At 40.7% G+C, this 25,503-nt stretch overlaps 1 protein-coding gene across 2 annotated transcripts in view; it reads left to right on the top strand.

Moving 5' to 3' along the window:
- The window catches only part of DVL1 (dishevelled segment polarity protein 1), a 54,870-nt gene that overhangs the window by 10,035 nt on the left and 19,332 nt on the right, over nt 1–25,503 (top strand). For both annotated transcript variants that reach the window (XM_041463635.1, XM_041463634.1), the window contains exons 2-5: nt 7,796–7,865; nt 14,412–14,533; nt 19,071–19,183; nt 23,914–24,052. In XM_041463635.1, coding sequence (XP_041319569.1) covers nt 7,796–7,865; nt 14,412–14,533; nt 19,071–19,183; nt 23,914–24,052 — 444 coding nt within the window. The remainder of the gene's footprint in view (nt 1–7,795; nt 7,866–14,411; nt 14,534–19,070; nt 19,184–23,913; nt 24,053–25,503) is intronic.

Below are 25,503 nucleotides of genomic sequence, written 5' to 3'. Positions count from 1 at the left end.
TTTTATTTTAAAAACTTTATTTATATTTTATTTTTATTTTAAATTATTTTATTTTATTTCTATTAGTCTGGAGGATAATTGCACCCTGGGGAAAAGCAAATCCCAGGCAGCTGTTGGAGCTTTTACAGTGGGTTTTTTTTTCCTTAAGCTCTTCTCAAGAACTGCTTAATTTTATGGGGGCTTGTTAATATTTATTGTTTATTGGGAACCTGGTTCAGCTCAGGATTGTGGTGACCTGTCCCTTGTGCTGTGATTTCCTTGTTTTTCTGGCAGAGATGTGTGTGTCCCTTGGGGACAGATTCATTAACACCTGTGAGATTAAATCCAGGCACATAAATCATTTACTAAATAATCCATAAATCATTTAGTAAATAATATAAATAGTCATTTATAATTACTAAATAATACAAGGAGAGAGGGAGCTGAGAGAAAACACAGGAGATTCTCAGCGTGCCTAAAATGCTTTGCTCGTTCTATTCCAAACCCTTTCTGAGGAAACTGAGGAAAAGAAATTGAGGAAAAGAAATTGCAAGGTCTTAGGACTCTAAAATTCACCAATTTCCTTGGCTTTTCTGCAAAAATAACATTTTTTTTCTGGGTTAGCTGGGCATGGAGTGAGATATAACACCGTGCACAGCTGTGTCTGGCAGTGCCACAGTCAAACCAGACTGATTTTTGTAGATCTCTGTTTAAATGCCACAAATATCTGTATTTTAGTGAGATTTTCACACCTTGAGCTATTGAAATATTGCTCCTTAAGGAGCAGAGAAGCAAATCACATTCCCTGCATGCCACTGCTCTTGGACGGCCACTCAGAAATATTTTAATATTTTATTAAAACATGAAAATATTTTCATTGAAAATATTTTATACAAATATTTTCTAGTTAATTTGGAGGGAGTGGGGCAGGATTTCTGGCTGCTGCCCTGCACAGAAATGGGAGGATGAGGCAGAGCTGGGCTGGCAGCCCAGGCAGCAGTTGGTTCAAAACACGTGGAATTTTTTGGAAGGAGTCCCTGTGGCAGCGCTGAGACCTTGCAGAGGGCAAAACGGGATTGCTGCACGTGGAAATTCCCTTTTCAGAGTCACACAAGGAGGAAAAATCCATTTTATTCCAGAGTTTATCCCTGTAAATCCAGCACGTGGCTTTTTTGCATTCCTTGTTCTGCACTGGGAAGGTGGCTGAAGGTTCTCTCTGCCTCCATCTCAAAGTTCTCTTTGGATTTCTGTTCCTGAGCAGAATTCCTGTTTTCCCTGACCAAGTAAGGAGGTTTTCTGCTGAAAAATCCCATTTTATTCCAGTGTTTATCCCTGTAAATTCAGCTTTATCTCCATTCCTTTTTCTGCATTGGGAAGGTGGCTGAAGACTCTCTGTGCTTCCATCTCAAAGTTCTTTTTGGATTTGTGTTCCTGAGCAGAATTCCTGTTTTCCCTGACCAAGTAAGGAGGTTTTCTGCTGAAAATCTCATTTTATTTGTGTTTATCCCTGTAAATTCAGCACGTGGCTTTATTTCCATTCCTTTTTCTGCACTGGGAAGGTGGCTGAAGGTTCTCTGTGCTGTGGCCTCAGCTGTAAAATCCCTGAAGTTGGAATTCTTCATTAAATATTCACACTGAAGTGTTAATCAGCTTCAGGCAGACTAATTCTAGAGCTGCAGCCTTCAATCCCAGATTAAGTATAGAAATAAAAAATATATAATATTATATATATATAATATATATAATATATATTGTATTATAGATAAATATATATTCTAGTTCTGAAGTTATATAAGTTATAGTTTTAAACTGCAGCCTTCAATCCCAGATTAAGTATAGAAATAAAAAATATATATTCTATTATATATAAATATATTATAGTTATAGTTCTAAAGTTATATTACTTATAGTTTTAAGCTGCAGCCTTCAATGCCAGATTAAGTATAAATATAACTTAGAGATTTAAATTAAATTTAATGTGATTAATTAATTTAAATTGCTATTATGTGATTGCTTATAAAACCAGAAGATTTATATCTATAAAATCTAATTATATAAAATAAAGCTAATTGAAACAGCTTTTTTGGAAAACTGCTGCTTCATAAAGGAAAATCAAATTGTCCAGAGAGGTTGTGGCCCATCCCTCCTTGGGGATGCTCAGAATTGACTGAACTTGGCCCTGAGCAACCTAAACCCTCTGTGAAGGTTGGACTTGATGGCCCCTGGATTTATCCTCCAATCCACCTGATTGTGTGAATGAAAACAAAAATCTGAATAATAAAATAAAATAATAACAAAATTGGAATAATCTCTTGGCTGCCTTCGAGGTGACAGCAGTAAACAAAGATACATTTAGCACAAAAAGCTGAATTTCTTTGGTTTCTGTCTGAGCATCTCCAGGCAAGTTCATAATGAATTAACTTCTCTCCCTTTTAATGAATTAATTTCTCCTCCTTTTAATGAATGAAGCTTCTCCCTCCTTTTCCCATCAGTAAAGGCCAATTAAGAAGAGCCTTGATGACGATCCCGTGATAAAATGGGATTAATCTGGTGCTGAAGGACATTGGGATGCTCTGTGTGTGTCATGGTGCAGTTTAACCTGGAATAAATCTGTCTCAGCCCTGCATTTCTGCATTTCCATCTCTGTGCTGCTGGAGGAAAGGAGAATTCTCTTGTAAACCTCATTTTTCCAAGTGCAGCCTTGCATTTCCCATCTCTGTGGTGCTGGAGGAAAGGAGAATTTCCTTTTTAACCTCATTTTTCCAAGTGGAATGGAAAATCAACCCTGCATTTCCATCTCTGTGGTGCTGGAGGAAAGGAGAATTTCCTTTTTAACCTCATTTTTCCAAATGCAGCCTTGCATTTCCCATATTTGTGGTGCTGGAGGAAAGGAGAATTTCCTTTTTAACCTCATTTTTCCGAGTGGAATGCAAAATCACCCAGCTAATTGTGGAGAGTTTATTCTCTGCCAGGCGTGCCTGATGAAATCAGAGTGCAGCATTATCAAACCCATTGTTTAATTACCAATTATCTCCGTGCTGATGAATCAGAGCCATTAGAGGTTTGTGGGGCTCACCTGCCATCAGGTGCACCCCAGTTTTTGTGGAATCAGAGGAATTCTTCTTGGCAGGGGGATGAGAGGGAGGCTGAGCCTCAACAATCTTTGTTTTTCTGGCTGAAATCCTCTCTGGAAGAAAAGAGAAATTGAGGATATTGGAAGGGTGAGCTGTCCCAGGTACAGGTGAGGTGTGAGCTTTGGGAAAGGCACACAGCCCTCCTCGTGCAGGGAGAGCCAGAGCATCCACACACAATTCCAGGAAGCCAGAGGAAGGAGGGGCTGCTCCCAGCACTGATTGTTTCATTTGCTAATTAGTGCTTAAATCTCCTCAAAGTCAAATAAAGCAGAGGATGTGAGCTGGTGGAGCTGTTCCCTCCTCCCCTTCCCCACGTTTCCTCACCCTTTTTATTTTATTTTATTATTTTTTTTTATATTCATGGGTGTGGGGGCTTTGCTGGTGGGGCAGAGCAGGTGTTTGGGGTAGAGTGGGGTATTCTCCACGATTTGTCCCTGATGTGACCTTGGCTGTGTTCTTTTACCTTCCTCCCACCTGGTAATGCATTTGAGGGATGAATTAAAAGCTTTTTGTGCAGGGAGATTTTTCTGGACTGCAGCAAAGAGGGAGATGCCACAAGTCTGTGAAGAATATTGAATACTGGAGAAAAATCTCTAAATTCTTGGTGTGCAGTGCTCTCCTTTTCCAAGGGACAAACGTGGAGGTGGGAGCTGGGCAGGCAGACCTTTGTTCAAACTTTGTGGCCAGGTGTTTGTTTGCTGCTCCCTGTGTTCTTCCACCTGGTAGATGCATTTGAGGGATGAATTAAAAGCTTTTTGTGCAGGGAGATTTTTCTGGACTGCAGCAAAGAGGGACGTGCCACAAGTCTGTGAAGAACATTGAATAAAAATCTAAATTCTTGGTGTGCTGTGCTCTCCCTTTCCAAGGGGCAAACACAGAGGTGGGAGCTGGGCAGGCAGACCTGTAGTGACCTGGAAATATCACTTTTATTCCAACTTTGTGGCCAGGTGTTGTTTGCTGCCCCAGCCCCAGCTGAACAGGAGGCTGTGTGTGCTGGAACAGGAGCTCTGAGCCCTCCACAGGCACAGGGCTGCCAACAGGCACGACGTGACCTGGGAAATAAAAACCTCTTTTTCTGAAAGGGGATAAACATCTCCTTTTCTGGGCCTTGCTATCAGATGCTCTTTGGTGTTATTTTCAAACACTGAGTCCATTAGCAATCAGGTTGAGAGCTCTGGTGATTTATCTCCAGGTGGAGCACATCCAATGCCAATATTCTTCACCTCAGGATGAGGTCTCTGGGAGAAATCACCTTTTTTTCTCCTTATACTGGCTTGATTTGGAATATTCTTCACCTCAGGATGAGGTCTCTGGGAGAAATCACCTTTTTTCCTTGTTACGCTGTTTTGGATTGGAATATTCTTCATCTCAGGAAGAGATTTCTGGGATAAATCACCTTTTTTTCCTTGTTATGCTGTTTTGTACTGGAATGTTCTTCACCTCAGGATGAGGTCTCTGAGAAAAATCACTTTTTTTTCCTTGCCATGTTGGTTTGGGTTGGAATATTTTTCACCTCAGGAAGAGGTCTCTGGGAGAAATCACCTTTTTTCCTTGTTATGCTGTTTTGGATTGGAATATTCTTCACCTCAGGATGAGATTTTTGGGAGAAATTACTTTTTTTCTTTGTTATGCTGCTTTGGGTTGGAAAGTTCTTCACCTCAGGAAGTTTCTGGAAGAAATCACCTTTTTTTGCCTTGCCCCATGCTGTTTTGGACTGGAATATTCTCCACCCCAGGAAGAGATTTTTGGGATAAATCACTTTTCTTTCCTTGCCATGCTTCTTTGGGCTGGAATATTCTTCACCTCAGGAAGTTTCTGGAAGAAATCACCTTTTATCCTTGTCATGCTGTTTTGGGCTGGAATATTCTCCACCCCAGGAAGTTTTTGGGATAAATCACTTTTTTTTCCTTACCATGGTGTTTTGGATTGGAATATTCTTCACCTCAAGAAGAGACTTTTTGGATAAATCACCTTTTTTTCCTTGCCATGCTGCTTTAGGCTGGAATATTCTTTACCTCAGGATGAGGTCTCTGAGAAAAATCACTTTTTCTTCCTTGTTAGGCTGTTTTGCATTGGAATATTCTCCGCCCCAGGAAGTTTTTGGGATAAATCACCTTTTTTTCTTTGTTATGCTGTTTCGGATTGGAATATTCTTCACCTCAGGAAGAAATTTTTGGGAGAAATCACCTTTTTTTCCTTGCCATGCTGTTTCAGGCTGGAATATTCTCCATCCCAGGAAGAGACCAGCATCTCTCACGGTGTCACCTCCCCAACCCCAACCACCCCAACCCCTCCTTTTTGCCTCCTCTCTCTCTCCTTGCTGGGGATGGAGAGGATCCTCTTGACTCCAATAACGATTTGTACCATTTTTAACCATTTTCACCTCGACTGCTGCTGCCATCCTGGATGTTCCTGGCGCTGCTGCTCCCTCCCCAAAGCCAGCTGGGAATTCCAGCCTGTCATTCCCTCGCCTCGTAGCTCAGGGCTATCTTTAGTAGTTTCAAGTTGCAACAGATCTGGAAGTTGTTCCCTTCAGCTGCAGCAAAGCCCGGGCTGGGTTTTTGTCCTGGCTGAGTCCAGGGTTGTCCGTCACCAGGGCAGCTGAACCGGTCAGTGCAGAAGCGCAGGTGAAAATTTGGGGTTTGTTGTTGGGGAGGATGAAAGCTTGCCAAGAAAATCTCACATTTTTGTGTGCTTGGCAGAAAGATTTCTGAGTGTAGAATGTGAAGGAGGAATAGAAATGGAAGCAAGTTTTGGTATAGAAGAAAATTATTGCTGGAGCCAGTCTTAGTGGATAACCAAGGAGGCAAAGGGTGTTTTAGTTAAAAGGGATTTTTTGGGCTTGGAGCAAAGGATAAACCCACCTGAAACAAAAAGATGCTTTTACCAAGCAAAAAGATTCCACAGACAGACAAGACTGGTGGTGTTGCAAGTAGAAAAAAAAAAGATCTCAGAATTTTCCACTGCAAGAAAACTGAAAAACAACTTCTAGCTTAAACTGTGAGTGGGCAGTAGTGACATGAATATGGAATTATAGGAGTTCTGATAGGCTGTAGGTAAAAGTGAAGGTATAGATTGGTTCTTCTGTATGAAAATGCTCAGAAAAGAAAAGTAGAAAATGCATTGTAAGCAAAAGAAAAGTATAAAATGCATTGTAAGCAAAGCAAAAGGGTCTTCAGGCTTGTCTGCAGCTGGAGCTCTGGGTTTTCAGTTTTTAAATGAGTGATTCTTCTTGGCTGCAGAAATTCTGTGCATGATTTTTGCTGGGTGCTAAAATTCTGTATATTTTTTTCTGGGTGCAGAAATTCTGTTTATATTTTTTTCTGGGTGCAGAAATTCTGTGTATGATTTTTTTCTGGGTGCAGAAATTTTGTGTATAATTTTTTCTGGGTGCAGAAATTCTCTGTATGATTTTTTTCTGGGTGCAGAAATTCTGTTTATATTTTTTTCTGGGTGCAGAAATTCTCTGTATGATTTTTGCTGGGTGCAGAAATTCTCTGTATGATTTTTTTCTGGGTGCAGAAATTCTCACCTGGGATTTCTGGGATGTCCTGAGTGTCATTTCCTGCAGATCCTGCCCTTTCAGACGTGCAGATAAAATTATTGCAGCATCTTTCTCTGCTGATCCAGCAGCTGGAGCTCTGCTGAGTGAGTGTTCCCTGTGGGACACAAAAGATTCCAGTCTGTCCCTTGAGATCCAGGAGAGTGTTGAAATCCTGGGATTGCAGCTCCAGAATTACAGGTCTGAGAGCTTCTCTGAATTGTCAGAGGTTTTTAAAGCCCTGAGTTTCTGCTTTTAGTGGAGTTTGCTCCTTGGAGTCTGAGGATAAATGACTAAAAGCAAGAATAGAATCATATGATCTGATTCCTGCTGCCAAAAGATGAAGGGAGGACAGATGGTTTAGGAATGAAGTGAATATTTTACAATGTTTTTCTTTCCAATAATAGGAAAAAAAAAAAAAAAAAAGGGGGTAAAGATTGCCTAATATTGCCCTGCCAGCCATTAACAATGCAAATAAGTGTGGAGAAAAAAAAAAGTGCTCATTCCTTAAAATGTGAGGGAATGCAGGCATCAGTGGTGGAGTTATTTATTTTTATTTTTTCAAAAGAAACTCCGTTTGCTCTTTTCTCCCTCCCAACCAGCCCCCCCCAACACCACACTGTTTTATCCCACTGAGCTGCTTTGTGGTTGTTGTGGTTTTTCTTCACCCAGCAACAAGACAAAAACATAAATAAAGGAAAAAGTGCTCGTGGATGCAAACATTTTGATGAGACTTCAGGCTTCAGATTGTCAACGGCAAATTTGTCCCTGTTCTGCAGTGAGTTTGAGGCCAGAAATCTGGTTTTGGTACAAATGTGGGATCTCTGGCACGGGGGATTTCAGCACAGGGGGATTTTAGTCCCCATTAGACCTTTCAAGGCTCTGGGGAGACTCCAAAATGGGAAATTCTTGAAATTATTTTAGTGCCTCCCACTTTGGGGTGGTTGTCTGGAAAGTTGCTGTTCTACCCTTTATTTTGATTTATTTCCTCTATCCTCACAGTCCCATATTCTGTAAACACAGAGCACCTGCTGACACCAACATTTTAATGAATAAATTGTATTTTTCCTGAACAGTTTGAGAAAACCACTGTCCATTCCTGATTTTCTTCTTTTGTTGTTTTTTTTTGTTTGTTTTCCAGGGTGGTGAAGGAAGAGATCTCAGATGACAATGCAAAGCTCCCTTGCTTCAATGGAAGAGTGGTGTCCTGGGTATGTTGGATTTTGTGTGTGGAAATCTGTGTTGTTTGATACTGGCAGCTGATTTTTAGATCCTGTTCTTGCTGGGATTAAGATACACAAGGAAATAGTAGTAAAGTAACTTTATAGGAGTTTTTCCAACTGCACAGTTGGTACAAAGTTGGAATTCTCAGGTGGAATGAGCAGCTTTTCTCCATTCCTGTGCTGATTTTAGGAGTTGAAGATCTTGCTCACTTTTCTTACAACTTTTTTATATTTTAACTCTTTTAATATTTTAACTATTTAAATATTAACTATTTAAATATTTTAACTGTTTTATCCCTTAAAATATTTTAGCAGCCCAGACATTGAAGTCAGACAGGATAAGGACATTTGCTGCCCGCCGAGCAGCTTGACCTTTCCCAGCCTGGCTTTTTGTAGGCAGGATTACATGGAAATAACACAAAAAATCAAATACAGGATTGATTGCACGCTGTTTCCTGCATGCAAGGAAAAGTGCAGCGTGTCTTTGACGCCTGGCTTTGGCTGGGAGATGCTTCCTAAGCAAAGATTCCTTGTGGATGAGCAGGCACAGCCCCTGCTGGGCTCCCAGCAGCTGGACCTGAGCTCGGAGCTCAGCTGGGTCACACAAAACCAGCCAATTCTTCCTGCTCCATTGATTGCTTTTCGTTTTAGGGCACTCACATTCTGGCAGCTGGGTAGTCCCAACAGGTTTTTAGTGTTAGGCAAGCAAAACACGTGGCTTTGTAAAGCTGAGTTTAAAATCAGTCCTCCCACACACACCCAAATGGGTATTAAGCACTCAGTAGATTTTGTATTAATTGAGGTTTTAAAAATCGGGATTGTCAGTCTGTGCTGTCCAAAAGTAGCTGTTTGTTCCTGGGAATTGTGTTCAGAAGGAAAAGTTACTTTATTTCCTTTTTTTTAGGACCTCCCTACCTGTTTTTTACCTTTGTGCTCCAACCTTTTGCCCCAGCAGCAGTAGCTGACTAATAACCAGCGTGGCTTTTCCAAGAGCTCAGCCGTGCATTTCCTCACAGCAGGGTCAGAATGCTCGGCTGGGGCATGGAGGAGTGTTTGAAAGCTTTATTTTGGTTTAAAGCTACATTTCTGATCTAGTTCCCGTCTAAAGCTGGGCAGTGCTCAGAGAAAGGAGCACCACTTGCCTCTAGGAAAAAAGAGAAGATTCCCTGGATGAGCAAATTGGTTGTCAAAGGAATAAAAACCATTGGCATTAGAGAATCAAACTGATGTTGAAACAAACAGAGAATGTTTGAGAGCTGAGGATCCATCTGCAGACAGCACCACTTTCTTAATTTCACCAATTACTTCCTTTCTTAATGAGGTTGTGTCTGTTTTTAGGTGGAGATGGGATTTGGGATGGGGATCACTGCTCCAGGAGGATTTGCGATGGGGATCACTGTTCCAGGAGGATCTGGGATGGGATCAGTGCTCCAGGAGGATTTGGGATGGGGATCAATCACTGCTCCAGGAGGATCTGGGATGGGATCAGTGCTCCAGGAGGATCTGGGATGGGGATCAATCACTGCTCGAGGAGGATCTGGGATGGGATCAGTGCTCCAGGAGGCCCATCCTGGTGTCCCCTGGGTGCCCCGAGGTTCTGGGCTGGCTGCAGGCTCAGCGCTGCTGGCTTTGCTGCTCTCAGGGTGCCCCGAGCCCCGGGTGCTCTTTGTGTCCCCAGCCCAAGGATCGCAGCGGGGCCGGGCATGGGGCTCTGCCAGGCTGGGAAGGGATGGCACAAAAAGGGATCTCATGTGTGATTAACGAGCTGAAAAGAGAATCCCAAAAGCTGCAGATGAAGCAGGGCAGGAAATGGAGGTGGGATTTGTGCTGGCCTGGCCTGGGAGCAGCATCACTGACCAGCTCTGTGTCCCTGGGTGGTCACAGAACCCCCTGAGAGGCTGCCCTGGAACAGCGTTAAAGAATAAAATAGGGATGTATTAATTATTTGGGGTTTAATATTAATTCTTGGTAATTTATTATGTTAAATTATTATATAAATACTATTATTATTTTCTTTAATGGAGCCTTTTTTGTGTGCTGGAGTGAATTTTTTCCTGCTGCTCAGGGTGAGTTACAAACCCCCCCAGTCCTGCAGAGCCAGCACAGGCTGGAGGAAGCTGGCTTGGATTTTTTCCTTCAAAACTCGATTTTTTTTCCTGCTTCCCACCCATCAGCTCCCCAGTTTCTGCTGCTTTGGAGCTCACAAAATGCACTTTTTGCTGATGCTTGTTGACAAGGGTTTCTGTTCGGCAATCAGCTGGAACATCTGTGTCTGACCTGCGTGATGAATTGCAAATGACTTTTTCCACACTAACACCCATAAAATTGCAGGGCTTATCTGCCTCGATTTGCTGCTAATTACTGCAGGAGTTTTATGTAAATCTCACTGGATGTTAATTGTTCCCCTTCGAATTTTTTAATATCCCATTCACTGGGACTTAACAGATAATTGCACACAAATCTTCCAGGGGTAGCAAAGTTGGGTCTTTACCTTTTAGAAATATATATCTATATCTTATATTTATATTTATATTTATACACACACTTTTTTTGGTATGTTTTGGCCAGGATTATTTCTTTATCTGTTTATTTATTTTTTTTTAACTGGCCCTGAGCTTCCTTTGTCCCCAGTGCTATAAGATGTGTGTCAGCTGCTGGGAGGCAGCTTGGGATTCTTGCACAGACCCGTGTGTGAGGACGGTTTGCTGCTGGCCATGACTGCAGCGTGTGCCACACGTGTAAAAACGGCAAAATTCAATGTACACCCCCCAGCTGAGCCTCCTCTTCCCCCTCGTCTCCTCCTGAGGCCACTTTGAAGTTTCCACAGCGCTGCCGTGGGGAAATGGGAGATTTTCATCTTTTTTAACACCATTTGAATCCTTCTGTTTGTCACAGGTGGGAACTTTGATCCGGGTGTCATCTGCAGCAATGATTTCCATAGGGGAAAATATTCCAAAAAATCCTGCAGGTCTTTCCTTTGGCTGCCCTGAGAGCTCCGTGTGCAGCTGGATCAAAATCATTTTAATTCGCTGCTGAATTAAAATCCCTGCTGCTAATTAGCTATTTCAACTTCCTCCCCAGCCCTCCTGTGTGCTGCTTGTTTTCCTCCTCCACATCTCAGATCTTTCTTTTGATTTCAGCCCGGGTTTGTTTTTCTTCTTGTGTGTTTTTGGTTCTTTTCGCTGTTGTTTTTTGTTGTTGTGGTGTTTTTTAAGCATGAAATAATTTGGGACAGAGCTGCTGCTCCTTTCTACATTCCTTTGTAAGGAATTCTTTAAAATCCTTAAAAATCCTTTTTTCCTTTGGTTGACCTTTAATTTTTTTTTACACAATACAGAGGCTATCATTAATTGCATGTCAGAATTCTTAATTAATTACATTAATTGCATTTACACAAACACATCTTCTGCCAGAAATAGCTGATATTTGTCCTGTTTTTCTAACATACAACCCAGAATATAATTTTTCCCTGGGAATTATTTATTTGTAGTTTTCTGGGACTGCTTACCTGAATGAAATTATTAATGCAATTTTGCTTTTTGCCTTTTTATTTTTGGGCCTTAACTGGACAATTCGAAAAAAAAAAAAAAAAGGTGGAAGAAAATATTTTACTGCAATGAATTAAAATGTTTTTCCCTTCTCTTGGGAAAAAGTGGGATGGTGGAAGCTGGGAGTGTGGCAGGAATTGGTCTGTGGCTGCTGCCAGCTCTGTTATCTCTGTTTTTTAGGAAGGATTTGCAACATCTGGGAACAATTCCTTGCCTGGCTGCTGGGAATGTGCAGTTCCCCATTGGCTGCCAGTGATGTCACTGCTTTCTGTGAGGTTTTCCCTGCTTTTTCCTCCCCATTATCTGGGTGCCAGCAGATAATTCTTGTCCTGTTTGTACATCAGCTTTTTACAGGCTGTATTTGCAATTCTAATTAACGCCGTGGTGGGGCAGAACCGTTTGACAAGGGCAGCACAGGAGCTCCAGGGCTGGGAAATGAAAAATAAAAATGCTCAGAGCTGAGGCAGGGAATAAAAATCCCCAGGAGCAGAATCTTGGATGAAATGAGCTGATTTCAGGGCCAGTCTCTTCACACTTTATATAAACCCTCGCTCATCCCAAGCCTCATCTCAGCATAGACAATTTCTCCTTGGTCAAATAAATACAATATTCCTGATGAGGTTTTTGCAGAGGTGAGGAGTCCTGGTGCCTTTGGGGGAATTCCTGGTGGAGCACAGCTCTTTTCTGCAATTGCTCCTTTGGGAGCAGCCTGGTGTGGATGATGGGGCACAGCTCTGAAGCTTTGACTTGGGATTTGAGAAATTATGGGAAATGATTACTTGCAGCTCAGAGATGAATGTGGCTGTTGTGAAGTTGCTGTCAAAAATATAAATGGCTCTTTTGGGTGTTTCTTTAGTCACTGGGATGCCTTGGGAAGGCTGAGCTAGAACAGAGTTAAAGAATAAAGCAGGGATTTATGAAAAGGATCTCCTCCATGGATCCACCTTGGGCAGCACAAGAGCCCAGCCAGGGCTGCACCCAAGAGGAACCCAAATGGTCCCAAAACGAACAAAAGATGAACCAAAATGGTCCCAAAAGGAACCCAAGATGAACCAAAATGATCCCAAAATGAACCCAAGGTGAAACAAAATGGTCCCAAAACGAACCCAAGATGATCCCAAAATGGTCCCAAAGTGAACCAAAATGATCCCAAAAGGAACCCAAGATGATCCAAAATGGTCCCAAAAAAATGGATAATCAATCACAAATTCTGAAATCTGTCTCAGGTTCAAGGCTGGCAATGAACTGATGGAAGTTTCAGGGTTTCTTTTCCTCAGTGCAGCTGGAGGATCAGGAATGGGCCATTCCTGCAGCCCTCTCCCCCTGGAATGGCTCCAGTCCCACTGCAGACCAGGAAGAAATGGGCTCCCCGTGCTTCATCCTTGAGGAAATCCCACCCCATTCACCAGGAGATGCTTTGCTGCAATGGATTTTCATCCCAAACTCCTGCACAATCACTTCTGCCCTGCCAAAGCTTCTTCCTCCAGGGGCAGGGAGATGCTGGACAGCAAATATCCCAAAACATGCAAATGGTTTGTGTTGTTGGCTCCTCCTAGTTGGCTCCTCCTTCCTCAGCAGGAAGCTTTAAAGAACATTTTTTCCTGCTCCCAAATTCCTCTGCCTTGTTTTGCATCCCCAGCCCGGAGTGTGAAGGCTGAGGGAATGTTTTAGATCTTTCCTACACCCACTTTGGGTTTGTTTTTGTTTTTGGTTTTTTTTCTTTATATCCCTTGGTTAGATTTTTACTGCTGAAAATGATTCCTCAGGGAATCTTCCAGGCTCAGAGCCATCCTTGCACCTCCAGAACACCAAGACACTTCCTCAACACCTCCCTTGAACCTCCCCACCTGGCAGAAAGCAGCTTTAATTATCAAATTATTGGCAAAGCTGCTGTTATTTTTCCCCTTCAGTGTTTCCTCTCTTGTTCCTGCTTTGGTGATAAGAGTTTGAATAATGCAGCTGCTGCCTGTGCTGCTGGGGAGCTGCTTTATCTCCAGGCAGCTCCTTTTTGACAGCCTGTGTGTGTTTTCCTCCTCATATTTATGGTTTTTGCTCCTTGGAGTAATTCCCTGCATCCTCAGTGCCACTTCCCTCCTCTCCATCCCCTTGTTGATCATTATATTAGAGTGAATCCTTAATAAATGAACCAGTTAAGAGTTGGAATATCTCCTGCTCTGCTTCTTCCACACCTAAAAATACTATTTTAAAATTGAAATGAAAATGTAAAATTTTAATTTAATTGAAATCTAAAATTTAAGTTAAAATTAACTTTAAAATGTTACTTTAGCTTCTCCCACAGCTAAAAAGAAAGACAAACTGAGATCTTGTTGCTTCTTAGTGAAAGGTATCAATCTGTATAATTAATTGAGGATTTACTGAATTAAAGTTGTCCAGAACTGGAATTTGGGATAATTCCCAAGGATGGGGAATGCTGTGGCCAGGCCCTTGGTGTTTGGAATGAGGAACTGGATCCTTGCAGCATCTGTAATTCCATTTTTCCATTCTGAGTGCCATTTTTCCATTCTGGGTGCCATTTTTCCATCCTGGGAATATTGATATTGTTAATATTGCCATCCTGCCTTGTCCAGGACTGGAATTTGGGATAATTCCCAAGGGTAGGGAATGTTGTGTACAAGTCCTTGTTGTTTGGAATGAGGAGCTGGATCCTTGCAGCATCTGTAATTCCATTTTTCCATCCTGGGAATATTGATATTGTTAATATTGCCATCCTGCCTTGTCCAGGACTGGGATTTGGGATAATTCCCAAGCACTCCACAGGAGAGTTCCTGGTGCTTGCAGGGGTTCTGTGCCATCCAGGCTGCTGATGTTTTCACGTGGAGCCTGAATTTAACCTGATTTTCTGCAGCTTTGGCAGCAATCCCCGCTCTTCCCCTCAGATCCCGGGATTTTGGCTGAACACTTGGAGGAGCTGGTGGGATTTTGAGGATGTCATTTTGTGTAATTCTGGGTTATTTTCTTTTGGCAGCTGGTCCTGGCTGAGAGCTCCCACTCTGACACAGGCTCCCAGTGCACCGAGAGCCACGTGGAGCTTCCCCCAGCCCTGGAGAGGACAGGAGGCATCGGAGACTCCCGGCCCCCCTCCTTCCAGTAAGCCCCAGTTTATTCAGCAGATTCTCATTTATCAAATTGATTTATCAAATGCTCATTCCCATCTATTTCTCACCCTCATTTCCCTTCCTGCTGCAAGCCAACTGCTTGATTTTTATAAAAATCAAATATTGAGGAATTGAAAGGGAATGGGACTGAAAAACCCCTGTCCAAAATATCTCATTTTTCCAGCCTCCATCATTCCAGTAAGCTCAAATTCCCATTGATTTATTATTGATTTATTCCCATCTATTTCTCTTCCTGCTGCAAGCCAGCTGGTTGTTGTTCAAAATCAAATCAAATATTGAGGAATTAAAAGGAGGATGGGACTGAAAAACCCCTGTCATTGGTAGAGTGAATATTTATCCAATAGGAAATATTTATCCAAAATATCTCATTTCCCATTTAATTACCAAATTCTCATTCCCATCTATTTCTCACCCTCATTTCCCCTCCTGCTCCAAGCCAGCTGTTTGATTTTTATAGAAATCAGATATTGAGGAATTTAAAGGGGGATGGGACTGAAAAAACCCTGTATTGGAAGAGTTAATATTTATCCAAAATATCTCATTTTCCCATCATTCCAGTAATTCCCATTTAATTACCAAATTCTCATTCCCATCTAATTCTCACCCTCCTTTCTCTTCCTGCTCCAAGCCAACTGTTTGTTGTTGTGATTATAAAAATCAAATATTGAGGAATTAAAAGAGAAATGGGACTGAAGTTTCCCTGTCATTGGCAGAGTGAAATATTTATCCCAAATATCTCATTTTCCAGCCTGCTGTGGATGAGTTAAGCAGGGGGGGAGCCCAGAATGCTTTTTGCAGTGTGTGGCTGACAAGTGATTAGTGTGTTCTGTGTAATTAGGGAGGCTGCAGAGCCAGCTGAAGGCTGCTGGCAGCAGGGAGAATTTCCACAAGGAATAATAATTCCTGCTCCATGTCCATCCAGAGGCTGCCAGCTCCAGCTGTGGGTGGCCAGGCTGGGAATATCTGCTTTGATAATTGTTATTTCCTCTTCCTGATCCTTAGGATATCTTCATTTTCCAGGGAATTTCCACCAGGAAAAAATTCCTCCTTCCAGCAGGAGGATTTAAAGCAGGGCCTTGTGCTCTTAGGCTGTGTTTGGAGAAGGAAATATGGCCTAAATTTGCCTTTTTTTCTTTTTTTTTGGGATGGCTGTTGCCTGGAAGGGCTCTCAGTGTTGTGAGTCTTTTTAAAAAAAACCTTTTAGAGGAGACAAGAAATGCTGGGAAATTCTGGCAGTGCCTTGCAAGGGCTGTGCTGCCCTCCTGTGTTCTGATCGGGCCAGAAAATAAAACCAGGCTTTTGTCTTTCCTGCCCTAAACCTGCCCGCACAGCTGCCACCTCCAGCTTTGTTTAAAAAAATAATTAACTGGTAATTAAGCACGAGCTCTGTGGGTCCAGTGCCCTGCTGGTCCTCCTGCTTCTTCCAGAATATTCCAAATATTGCAGGGAAAAAGTGGGAATGCTCTGTGGGCTCAAGGACATGGCTCAGGTTGTGTTTGCTGTTCCCATTCCCAAATAAATCTGCTATGATATCTTATAATATCTATAATGTATAAATAGAAAATATGCTATACATATTTTCTAATTGTTAATATACTAAAATTATTAATATATAATTTATATTTTATAATATATAATATATACTATATATTATATAAATTATAAATTATAAACTGTGAATTATATATTATATATTATATAATATATATTATATATTCTATATTATATATCATATATTATATATTTATATAAAGTATTTACATTTTTATATAAAAAATATTAATATATTATAGATAATATTAAATTACAGTTTACCTTGTAACAAAACTTATAACTACTCTTAAACTATAACCAACTTCTTGCTCCTCTAAAATTCCTACTCACAACCTCTAAAATTCATGTTTATGTGAGCAAGAAATAATTTTTAACTCACTGACAGTCCCATCCTTCATTGCTAACAATAACAGTGAATTTCCTGCTCTGCTGCTGCTTTTTTGGGGTTTGCCAAATGCTTTTGGTGCTGGAGGTGCAGGGTGAGGTGAGAAATGGAAATGGAGCTGCATTTCATGTATAATTTATTTATATATTATATATTATATTGTATTATATGTATTTATTTATATATTATATATATGTATATATTATATATTTTTATATATTTATTTCTATATTTGATTTATTAAATTAAAAATTAATAAAAAGAATTAAAATTTAATTTATAATATATAATTATATTTCTATATTATATATTTATATATATTTATTTCTATTTATTTAATTTATTAAATTAAAATTTAATAAAAATAATTAAAATTTAATTTATAATATATAATTATATTTCTATATTATATATTTATATATATTTATGTCTATATTTATTTAATTTATTAAATTAAAAATTAATAAAAAGAACTAAAATTTAATTATATAATAACAAAATTTAAAAAATAATTAATGATTAATTATTACCCCCCTCAGCACTGGGTTCTCTTTTCACTCCTCAGGTGGTTTTTTGGGTTTTCTTTTCACCCCTCAGGTGGTTTTTTGGGCAAAAAGAACTAAAATTTAATTATATAATAACAAAATTTAAACAATAATTAATGATTAATTATTCCCCCCCTCAGCACTGGGTTTTCTTTTCACCCCTCAGGTGTATTTTTGGGTTCTCTTTTCACCCTCAGGTGTTTTTGGTTCTCTTTTCACCCCTCAGCTGGTTTTTTGGGTTTTATTTTCACCCCTCAAGTGGTTTTGAGGTTCTCTTAAATTATAAATTATAAACTGTGAATTATATATTATATATTATATAATATATATTATATATTCTATATTATATATCATATATTATATATTTATATAAAGTATTTACATTTTTATATAAAAAATATTAATATATTATAGATAATATTAAATTACAGTTTACCTTGTAACAAAACTTATAACTACTCTTAAACTATAACCAACTTCTTGCTCCTCTAAAATTCCTACTCACAACCTCTAAAATTCATGTTTATGTGAGCAAGAAATAATTTTTAACTCACTGACAGTCCCATCCTTCATTGCTAACAATAACAGTGAATTTCCTGCTCTGCTGCTGCTTTTTTGGGGTTTGCCAAATGCTTTTGGTGCTGGAGGTGCAGGGTGAGGTGAGAAATGGAAATGGAGCTGCATTTCATGTATAATTTATTTATATATTATATATTATATTGTATTATATGTATTTATTTATATATTATATATATGTATATATTATATATTTTTATATATTTATTTCTATATTTGATTTATTAAATTAAAAATTAATAAAAAGAATTAAAATTTAATTTATAATATATAATTATATTTCTATATTATATATTTATATATATTTATTTCTATTTATTTAATTTATTAAATTAAAATTTAATAAAAATAATTAAAATTTAATTTATAATATATAATTATATTTCTATATTATATATTTATATATATTTATGTCTATATTTATTTAATTTATTAAATTAAAAATTAATAAAAAGAACTAAAATTTAATTATATAATAACAAAATTTAAACAATAATTAATGATTAATTATTCCCCCCCTCAGCACTGGGTTTTCTTTTCACCCCTCAGGTGTATTTTTGGGTTCTCTTTTCACCCTCAGGTGTTTTTGGTTCTCTTTTCACCCCTCAGCTGGTTTTTTGGGTTTTATTTTCACCCCTCAAGGGGTTTTGAGGTTCTCTTTTCACAGAGTTGGTTTTTTTGGGTTCTCTTTTCATGGCTCAGGTGGTTTTGGGGTTCTCTTTTCACCTCTCAGGTGTTTTTAGGTTCCCTTTTCACCCCTCAGGTGTTTTTTAGGTTCTCTTTTCCCCTTTGCAGTGTTTTTAGGTTCTGTTTTCTCCCTGAGGTGTTTTTAAGTTCTCCTTTCCCTCCGAGATGTTTTTTAGGTTTCCTTTTCACCCCTCAATTGGTTTTTTTGGGTTCTCTTTTCACGCCTCAGGTGGTTTTGGGGTTCTCTTTTCACCTCTCAGGTGTTCTTTTGGGGTTCTCTTTTAACCCTCAGGTGGTTTCGGGTTCTCTTTCCCCCCCTGCCCTGAGGTGTTTTTAAGTTCTCCTTTCCCTCCGAGATGTTTTTTAGGTTTCCTTTTCACCCCTCAAGTGTTTTTAGGTTCTGTTTTCCCCCCTGAGGTGTTTTTTAGGTTCTGTTTTTCCCCGAGATGTTTTCTAGGTTCCGTTTTCCCCCCGAGATGTTTCTAGGTTCTCTTTCCCCCCACGAATGTTTTTAGGTTCTGTTTTCCCCCCTCAGGTGTTTTTAGGATCTCTTTCCACCCTCAGGTGTTTTTAGGTTCTGTTTTCCCCCTGAGGTGTTTTTAGGATCTCTTTCCCCCGCGGTGCCCCAGCTCCGGGCCCGTTTGCAGCGCCCACCTCGGCAGTCTGTGCCCGCTGCCCCGAGCTGCTCCCGGCTGGGGCTGCGTGGCTGGGAGAGGGAAAAGCAGAATAGCCAGTGACTGTCCGCTCGTGCTCTGTGGCAGCCCCAACGCCGGCAGCAGCAGGGACGGCCTGGACAACGAGACGGGAACCGAGTCCGTCATCAGCCACCGGCGCGAGCGGCACCGGCGCCGCAACCGCGAGGGCCACGAGGACGGTGAGTGCCTCCTCTTCCTCCCCTGACATCTTCCCGGGCCACGGGGACGGTGAGTGCCTCCTCTGCCTCCCCTGACATCTCCCCTGCCCACGGGGACGGTGAGTGCCTCCTCTGCCTCCCCGGCCCACGGGGACGGTGAGTGCCTCCTCTGCCTCCCCTGACATCTCCCCTGCCCACGGGGACCGTGAGTGCCTCCTCTTCCTCCCCTGCCGTCTTCCTCACGCCTCCCAGGGCAGCAGCTCCTCTGGGCGGGGTGTGAGGCTCCCCAGGACGAGGTGAGAGATGAGAGTCTGGCTCCGTGCTCTCAGAAGGCTTATATTATATTATATTATATTATATTATATTATATTATATTATATTATATTATATTATATTATATTACATCATATCACATTATATTAGTATATTATATTATATTGCATTGCATCATATTATATAATATTATATTATATTATATTGCATTGCATTACATTACATCTCATCATATTATATAATATGATATGATATTATATTATATTGTTAAATTATTATATTATATCATGGCACTATATTATTATATCATTATATGGTATCATATTATATTATCTTATGATATTGTGTTATTATATGATACTATATGATGTTATATTTCATTATATTATATTACATCACATTACATTATATAATATAATATAATATTATGTTATAGTATAGTATAATATGATACTACTATTAAATTATGATATTATAATATATTATGATAATATATGATATTATATGATATGACATTAAATTATGATATTATGATATATTATTGTATTATTATATTGTATTGTGAATATATGATATGATAATATACATTATAATATAATATTATAGAATACTATACTAAAACTATACTAAAGAAAGAGAAAGGATACAGACAAAAGGCTTAACAAGAATGAATAACAAAAACTTGTGACTGACTCCTCACAGACACAGCTGATGGTGATTGGTCATGAAGTAAAAACAATTCACATGGAACCAATCAATCATGCATCTGTTTGTAAACTATCTCCAGACCACATCCAAAGCAGCCAAACACAGGAGAAGTGAATCAGATAATTATTATTTACCTTTTCCTCTGAGCTTTCTCAGCTTCCCAGGACAAGAAATCCTGGCAAAGGGATTTTTCAGAAAATATCACGGTGACACTCCTCCTCCTCCAGAGCCTCCTGGCTGCGTTCCTGCCTGCTTTCAGGGAGTCTTCATTATTATTTTAATGAAATAATTTGATAATTGCTCTGAAAGTCTTTGAAGCTCAGCGTTTTTCCCAGATACACTTCACAGTGAAGTGGCAGAGAGATTGTTTTTGACAATGTGCAGAACTTTCTGTAGCATGAGAAGATGAAGAGCTTGCCTGTTGATTTCTCAAGGTTTGGATCAGCTGTGGTGTTTTCTGCTGGTGTAACAGAGGCTCTGAAGATCTTGTTTTATACCTAAATGCACCCAAAGTGCACCTATAAAATGCAAAACTCCATCTCTTGCCTCTGGTCTTTACATCAAAGGAAGCTTGGGTTTTTTATTCATTGCCAGACAAGAATTTCCAGGCTTAATTAAGAATTAATAGGTGCCACCCATTGCGTTAAAATGGTGCAGAATTTGGAATACTTGGGCCCAAGAAATGCCATCCCAGCCTTTATTCACAGCTCCACCCACCAAAGCATTTGCCTCCAGTTAGAAGCCCAGAAATCAGATTTATATGAGGGATTGTGTTCATTTAACCCTTCCAGAGTGTCACTGATGAGGAGTGAATGGAAATCCTCAGTGGAAGGAGCAGAGAGCTGTCTGTGCATGATCCCGACTGCAAATTCCTTTGGGAACTGACAGAAAGAGGCAAAATCCTCTCACAGTGTTGATTAAAAACTTAATCAACAAGAAGAATGTGAAAAGGGGAGTTGTTTTAAGCATTAAATCAGTGCCAGGGCATGTTTTGCTCTGGATATCTTTGGCATAAGCGCTGCTGTTGGTTGATGGAATTTTTTGAGCACTGGAGTGGTCTGAAATCAATTCATGCATTTCCCTTGAGAAGGAAATGGGATGAAATTTCCTGTTTTTACCAAAGCCCAGGCAAGACCCTGTCACAAACAGTGTTCTCTGAATTCAGGCCTTCAGCCTGCAGCAGGTGAGTTCTGTCAGTGTGCATAAAGCAAGGAGAGCTGCTTTAAAAGACGTTATTTAATGTCCATGGTGTCTCTGTGGTCATAACAATATTTCATTTAGCAGTAACAACATCCAGTACACATAGCACCACCAGGAGTGTGTTGTTTTCAGTGGACAGCAGATTTAAAATGCACAGTTCAGCTCTGTGTCCTGAACTGCTGCTTGACAACACTAAAAGAAGTGAAATACCCTAATCCTGGGCAGGATTTTAAGGACTTTTCATAACAATGATCACAGGATCACTCTTTTCTTGCACCTGCTAGTCTTGTCTGGATGGAAAATGGGGGAACAGCCCTAGGAAAAGGGGGACAAGGATGGGGAAAGGGCTGTGACACCTGGATCCCAGCTGTGCCAGGGCCAGCAGCTGTGTGCTGGGAAAATCCTGCTGTCCCTGCAGGAGGCAGGAAATGCAGTGGGAGTGTTTGATGTGCTCCTGCAGAAACTCGTTTGAATAATGCCCAAATGACAGCCCTGGTGCTTGGCAGAGGGGCAGGGTGAGGGATCTCCTGCAGCTCTGTGTTACTCACAGCTTTGTGCCAGGGGATTTATTCCAGAGGCTCAGGAACAGCTCACCCAGCTGGACAATTTGGAACTGTTTGGTGCAAAGAATCACCCAGCCTGGCAAAGAGGATTTCCCTGGGTTCCCTCAAGGGAAAGGAGTTCTTGTTCCACAGGAAAACAGGGGCAGGGTGTTCCAGCCTTCATTTCAAACAGGTGAAGTGGGAAAAGGTGTGAAGGAGCCATTTGGGAACAGAGAAACACTCAGCTGGAACCTGAACAGGTCAAACAGGCTGAGCCCAGAGCACTGGAATTGAGAGGTTCCACAGAATGAAAGTTGGGAAAACCCCAACTTTAAACACTAAACAAAGATTTTATGTGCTTCTCTCCATTTTACTTTATAAAAATTGTTTCCTGATTTTACTGTGAAACGTTGCCAGCTTTCAGTCTGGGTTTGAAGTGCAACAAGATCCTTGCAGAGGTTTGGTTTGGAGCTGGGGTGATGGTGAACTCCCCAGGTTGTGCAGTGGGTGATAACGAGCAGCGTGGTACCGTGGGGGGATTGTTCAGCACAGCTCTGGATGTTTCCCTTCATTCCTGCAGGATTGCTCACCCCAAAAAAGCTGTTTCTGCTGAATTGCTGCTGGGCAGTTCCACACACACAGTGATAAATGTTGATTGCAGCTGGAAGCTGTGGGACACATCTGGGTGATCTGACAGCGTTTTCACACCTCTATCCATTAAAAATGCAGAAGGATTTGGGGTTTCCCTAAGCTCTTCCCATTTCCCTTAAATTGTATTCCTGTTTTAATTGCACAGACAGTGAATCTCCCATCTGTGCTTGTATATTCTCTGATTTTAAAATAATCCCCACAAAGATGATGGCTTGAAGAATGTAATAAAACTCTTTTTTTGAAGCTGTGTGACACTGCAGATAAAAACACCAGGAAAACCTCAAGGAAAACCGATCTGGAAAAATAAATCAAGATGCCAGAGCTCCCACTTTTCAAACAACACAAGTCCTCATTGCTTTGGGAGGCTGACAAAGTTCTTATTAAGTGAAAGTAGAGTGAGGAAATTAATGAGGGTGGTGGGAGGTCTGCCTGGCACATGTTGTGGGGACCCCTGGCTGGGAGGAACAAAGCTCCCGTGTCAGTTTGCTGAGGAGGAGTGGGAAAGGGGACTGTGGAAGCTCTAATTAGGGAGGTAATTAAGGGACAAGAGGGGTTTTTTTGGGTGTTGAGGAATGTTTTATAGCTGCTGCTGGGTTTCTGACGAGTCTGCAGATGTCAAGTGTCGACGCTGAGGTTTCAACACCCGCTTTGCTGTGGGGTGAACTTAACTCTTGTGCAGCCACTGAGAAATGCCTGGGCCTGGAGAGCTCCTCGTGTGGGCAGGCTCACAGATCCCAAATGTCTGTCCTGGTCCTGGTGGAGATGGTCACAATACAAACACACTCCATTTTCAGAAGGCTTGGAGCTTTTATTATAGCATGTATGCTTTTTATACATTCTTACAAAGCTCATAATTTACACTTCACTCATTGGTCAGGAAGCACAAACAAAGTGCAGGTTTCTCTTATTTGTGGTAATCACATATCCTCTGAACAGAGAGAGACATAGCTCTCCCAGGATTTTCCTGGGAAGCTGTGAGAAAACTTAGAGAAAAGAATTAAAACAATTATTATCTCAGTCTCTGTTTGTCAAAGATGTTTACAAGGAGCTGTCCCTTCTTGACCAGTAGGTGAGAGAAGATTCCTAAAAGCCAATCAGGTCTTAGGTCCACCATTGTTTCTATAAGATTTCTAATAATAAAGTGCTTTTCATACCTTCTGATAATGCAGTGTTTGTATCACCTTTGGCTGTCCCCAATTTCCCTTTGGTGACACTTATTTATCCTTTTTCTTTCTTGGTTTCCATGTCAGTGACCTTGGTAGGAAATTCTTCCAGGGAATAAACATGGATCCTCTTCTCAAACTTCTCTCTGGCTCACTGTAAAACCTCTCCCACACCTCCCCAGTGCTGTAACACTCCTTTCCTGTTCTCCTGCAGCCCCCAGGATCAACGGGCACCCCAAGCTGGACAGGCACCGGGAGCACCCCCCTGGCTACGACAGCTCCTCCACCATGCTGAGCAGCGAGCTGGAGTCCAGCAGCTTCATCGACTCCGAGGACGACGACAACACCAGCAGGTACTGCCCTCAGGGCCTCAGCTCTGGGCACCTGCTTGGGCTCTTCTCAGTCCACCTTCTCTTTTTTTTTGTGGATTTTTTTGTTTGGTTTGTTTGGGTTTCTTTGTGGTTTTTTTTTTTTTACCATCCCATAATATGAACCCAGACCCACACACTAAAGCAGCACAAAATGTGAAAAATAGAAAAGCCAAAACCTGAGGCATCAATTTGAGCACAGGTCCTTCATCAGTGACATCACTGTGTGGGATCACTGCTCAGTTTCTGGGTCCAGGCTCTGGGCCCAATATATAAATCTATGAGTTATATCTCTAAGCTATAGCTAAAGATATTTTTGTTTTTCTTTAGGAAGTCTTTAACTCTGTTATTGGGTCCAAACCACTGCTCCAGTTGAAAGAAAAGCTCTGCTCCTCTCCTTTTCATAGCAAGAATGGCCACATTTCCAGATCAAAGCACTCTGCCTACCTATTTATGAAGCAGTGGTGTGAATATTAAAGCAAAATACTGTCAGCAGAGATTCCTAATAAGTGTGCACTTCACTGGAGCTCAATTATAGAGGAATTCCTGGGTAATTGCATAGTCTGAGACCTATGAGCAGTTCAGGAATTCATCAAAGTTAATGCTGGTGCAAAGGCAGCCTGGGCTGCCATGGATTTGTGGCTTCTTCATTATTTCTTTCTTTCTGTGTAGGCAGAGTGTGTGAATGATTCCCTACTTGAAAAATACCTCTCATTTCAAGGCATCTTTGTTATATCTAAAGATTTTTTTGTTTTTCTTTAAGAAGTCTTTAAGCCAATACATTTCATGGCTTCAAAATACTTATTTTCATGGATGTAAAACAAATTTAAAGTATTTTCCTTCCTTTTTCCTGGCCGCATTCTCTGGAATATTCTTCATTTTCCTGGCCGTTGGCTCTAGAGCTGTTGTTCATCCCAGTGGACTCTGAAAATCCAGTATGGATTTGTCAGAGGACAACAGGGTGACAGATCTCTGGTGGGTCCCAGGGATCTGCAGATAAAAAAGGCAGAACATGAGATTTTTAATAAAAACAGCAAAAAGCAACTACTCCTGGAGATCCTGAACCCCTTGCTGTGTTTACAGCCATGATCAGTTTATGGATCTTGGTGAATCTGTTGGGTCTTGCAGTTGGTCAGGGTTTACAGACCTCACAATTCTGATTAAAGTTTGAGTGTTTCCAGAGGGCTGAAAGGGTAACTAAAATTCACGTTGGAGATTTGGTCCTGAATTGGTTTCAAGAACTTATTTTGCAGTCCCAGTGAAGTGCAAAGTGTCCCAGCACATGGCAGGGGTTGGAATAAGATGAGTTTAAGGCCCCTTCCAACCCAAACCATTCCATGATGAGATATAAAAAATCACCTTTCTGGGTATTTACCTGCGTGGAGGGTTGGTCCTTAACCCTGAATGCACCAAAGCCTTCAGGGCTTTGAGCCCAC

This window comes from Pyrgilauda ruficollis, unplaced genomic scaffold (genome assembly GCF_017590135.1).
Source record: "Pyrgilauda ruficollis isolate IOZ18807 unplaced genomic scaffold, ASM1759013v1 scaffold169, whole genome shotgun sequence".
Lineage (NCBI taxonomy): Eukaryota > Metazoa > Chordata > Aves > Passeriformes > Passeridae > Pyrgilauda > Pyrgilauda ruficollis.
This window is presented reverse-complemented; position numbering and strand designations above follow the sequence as displayed.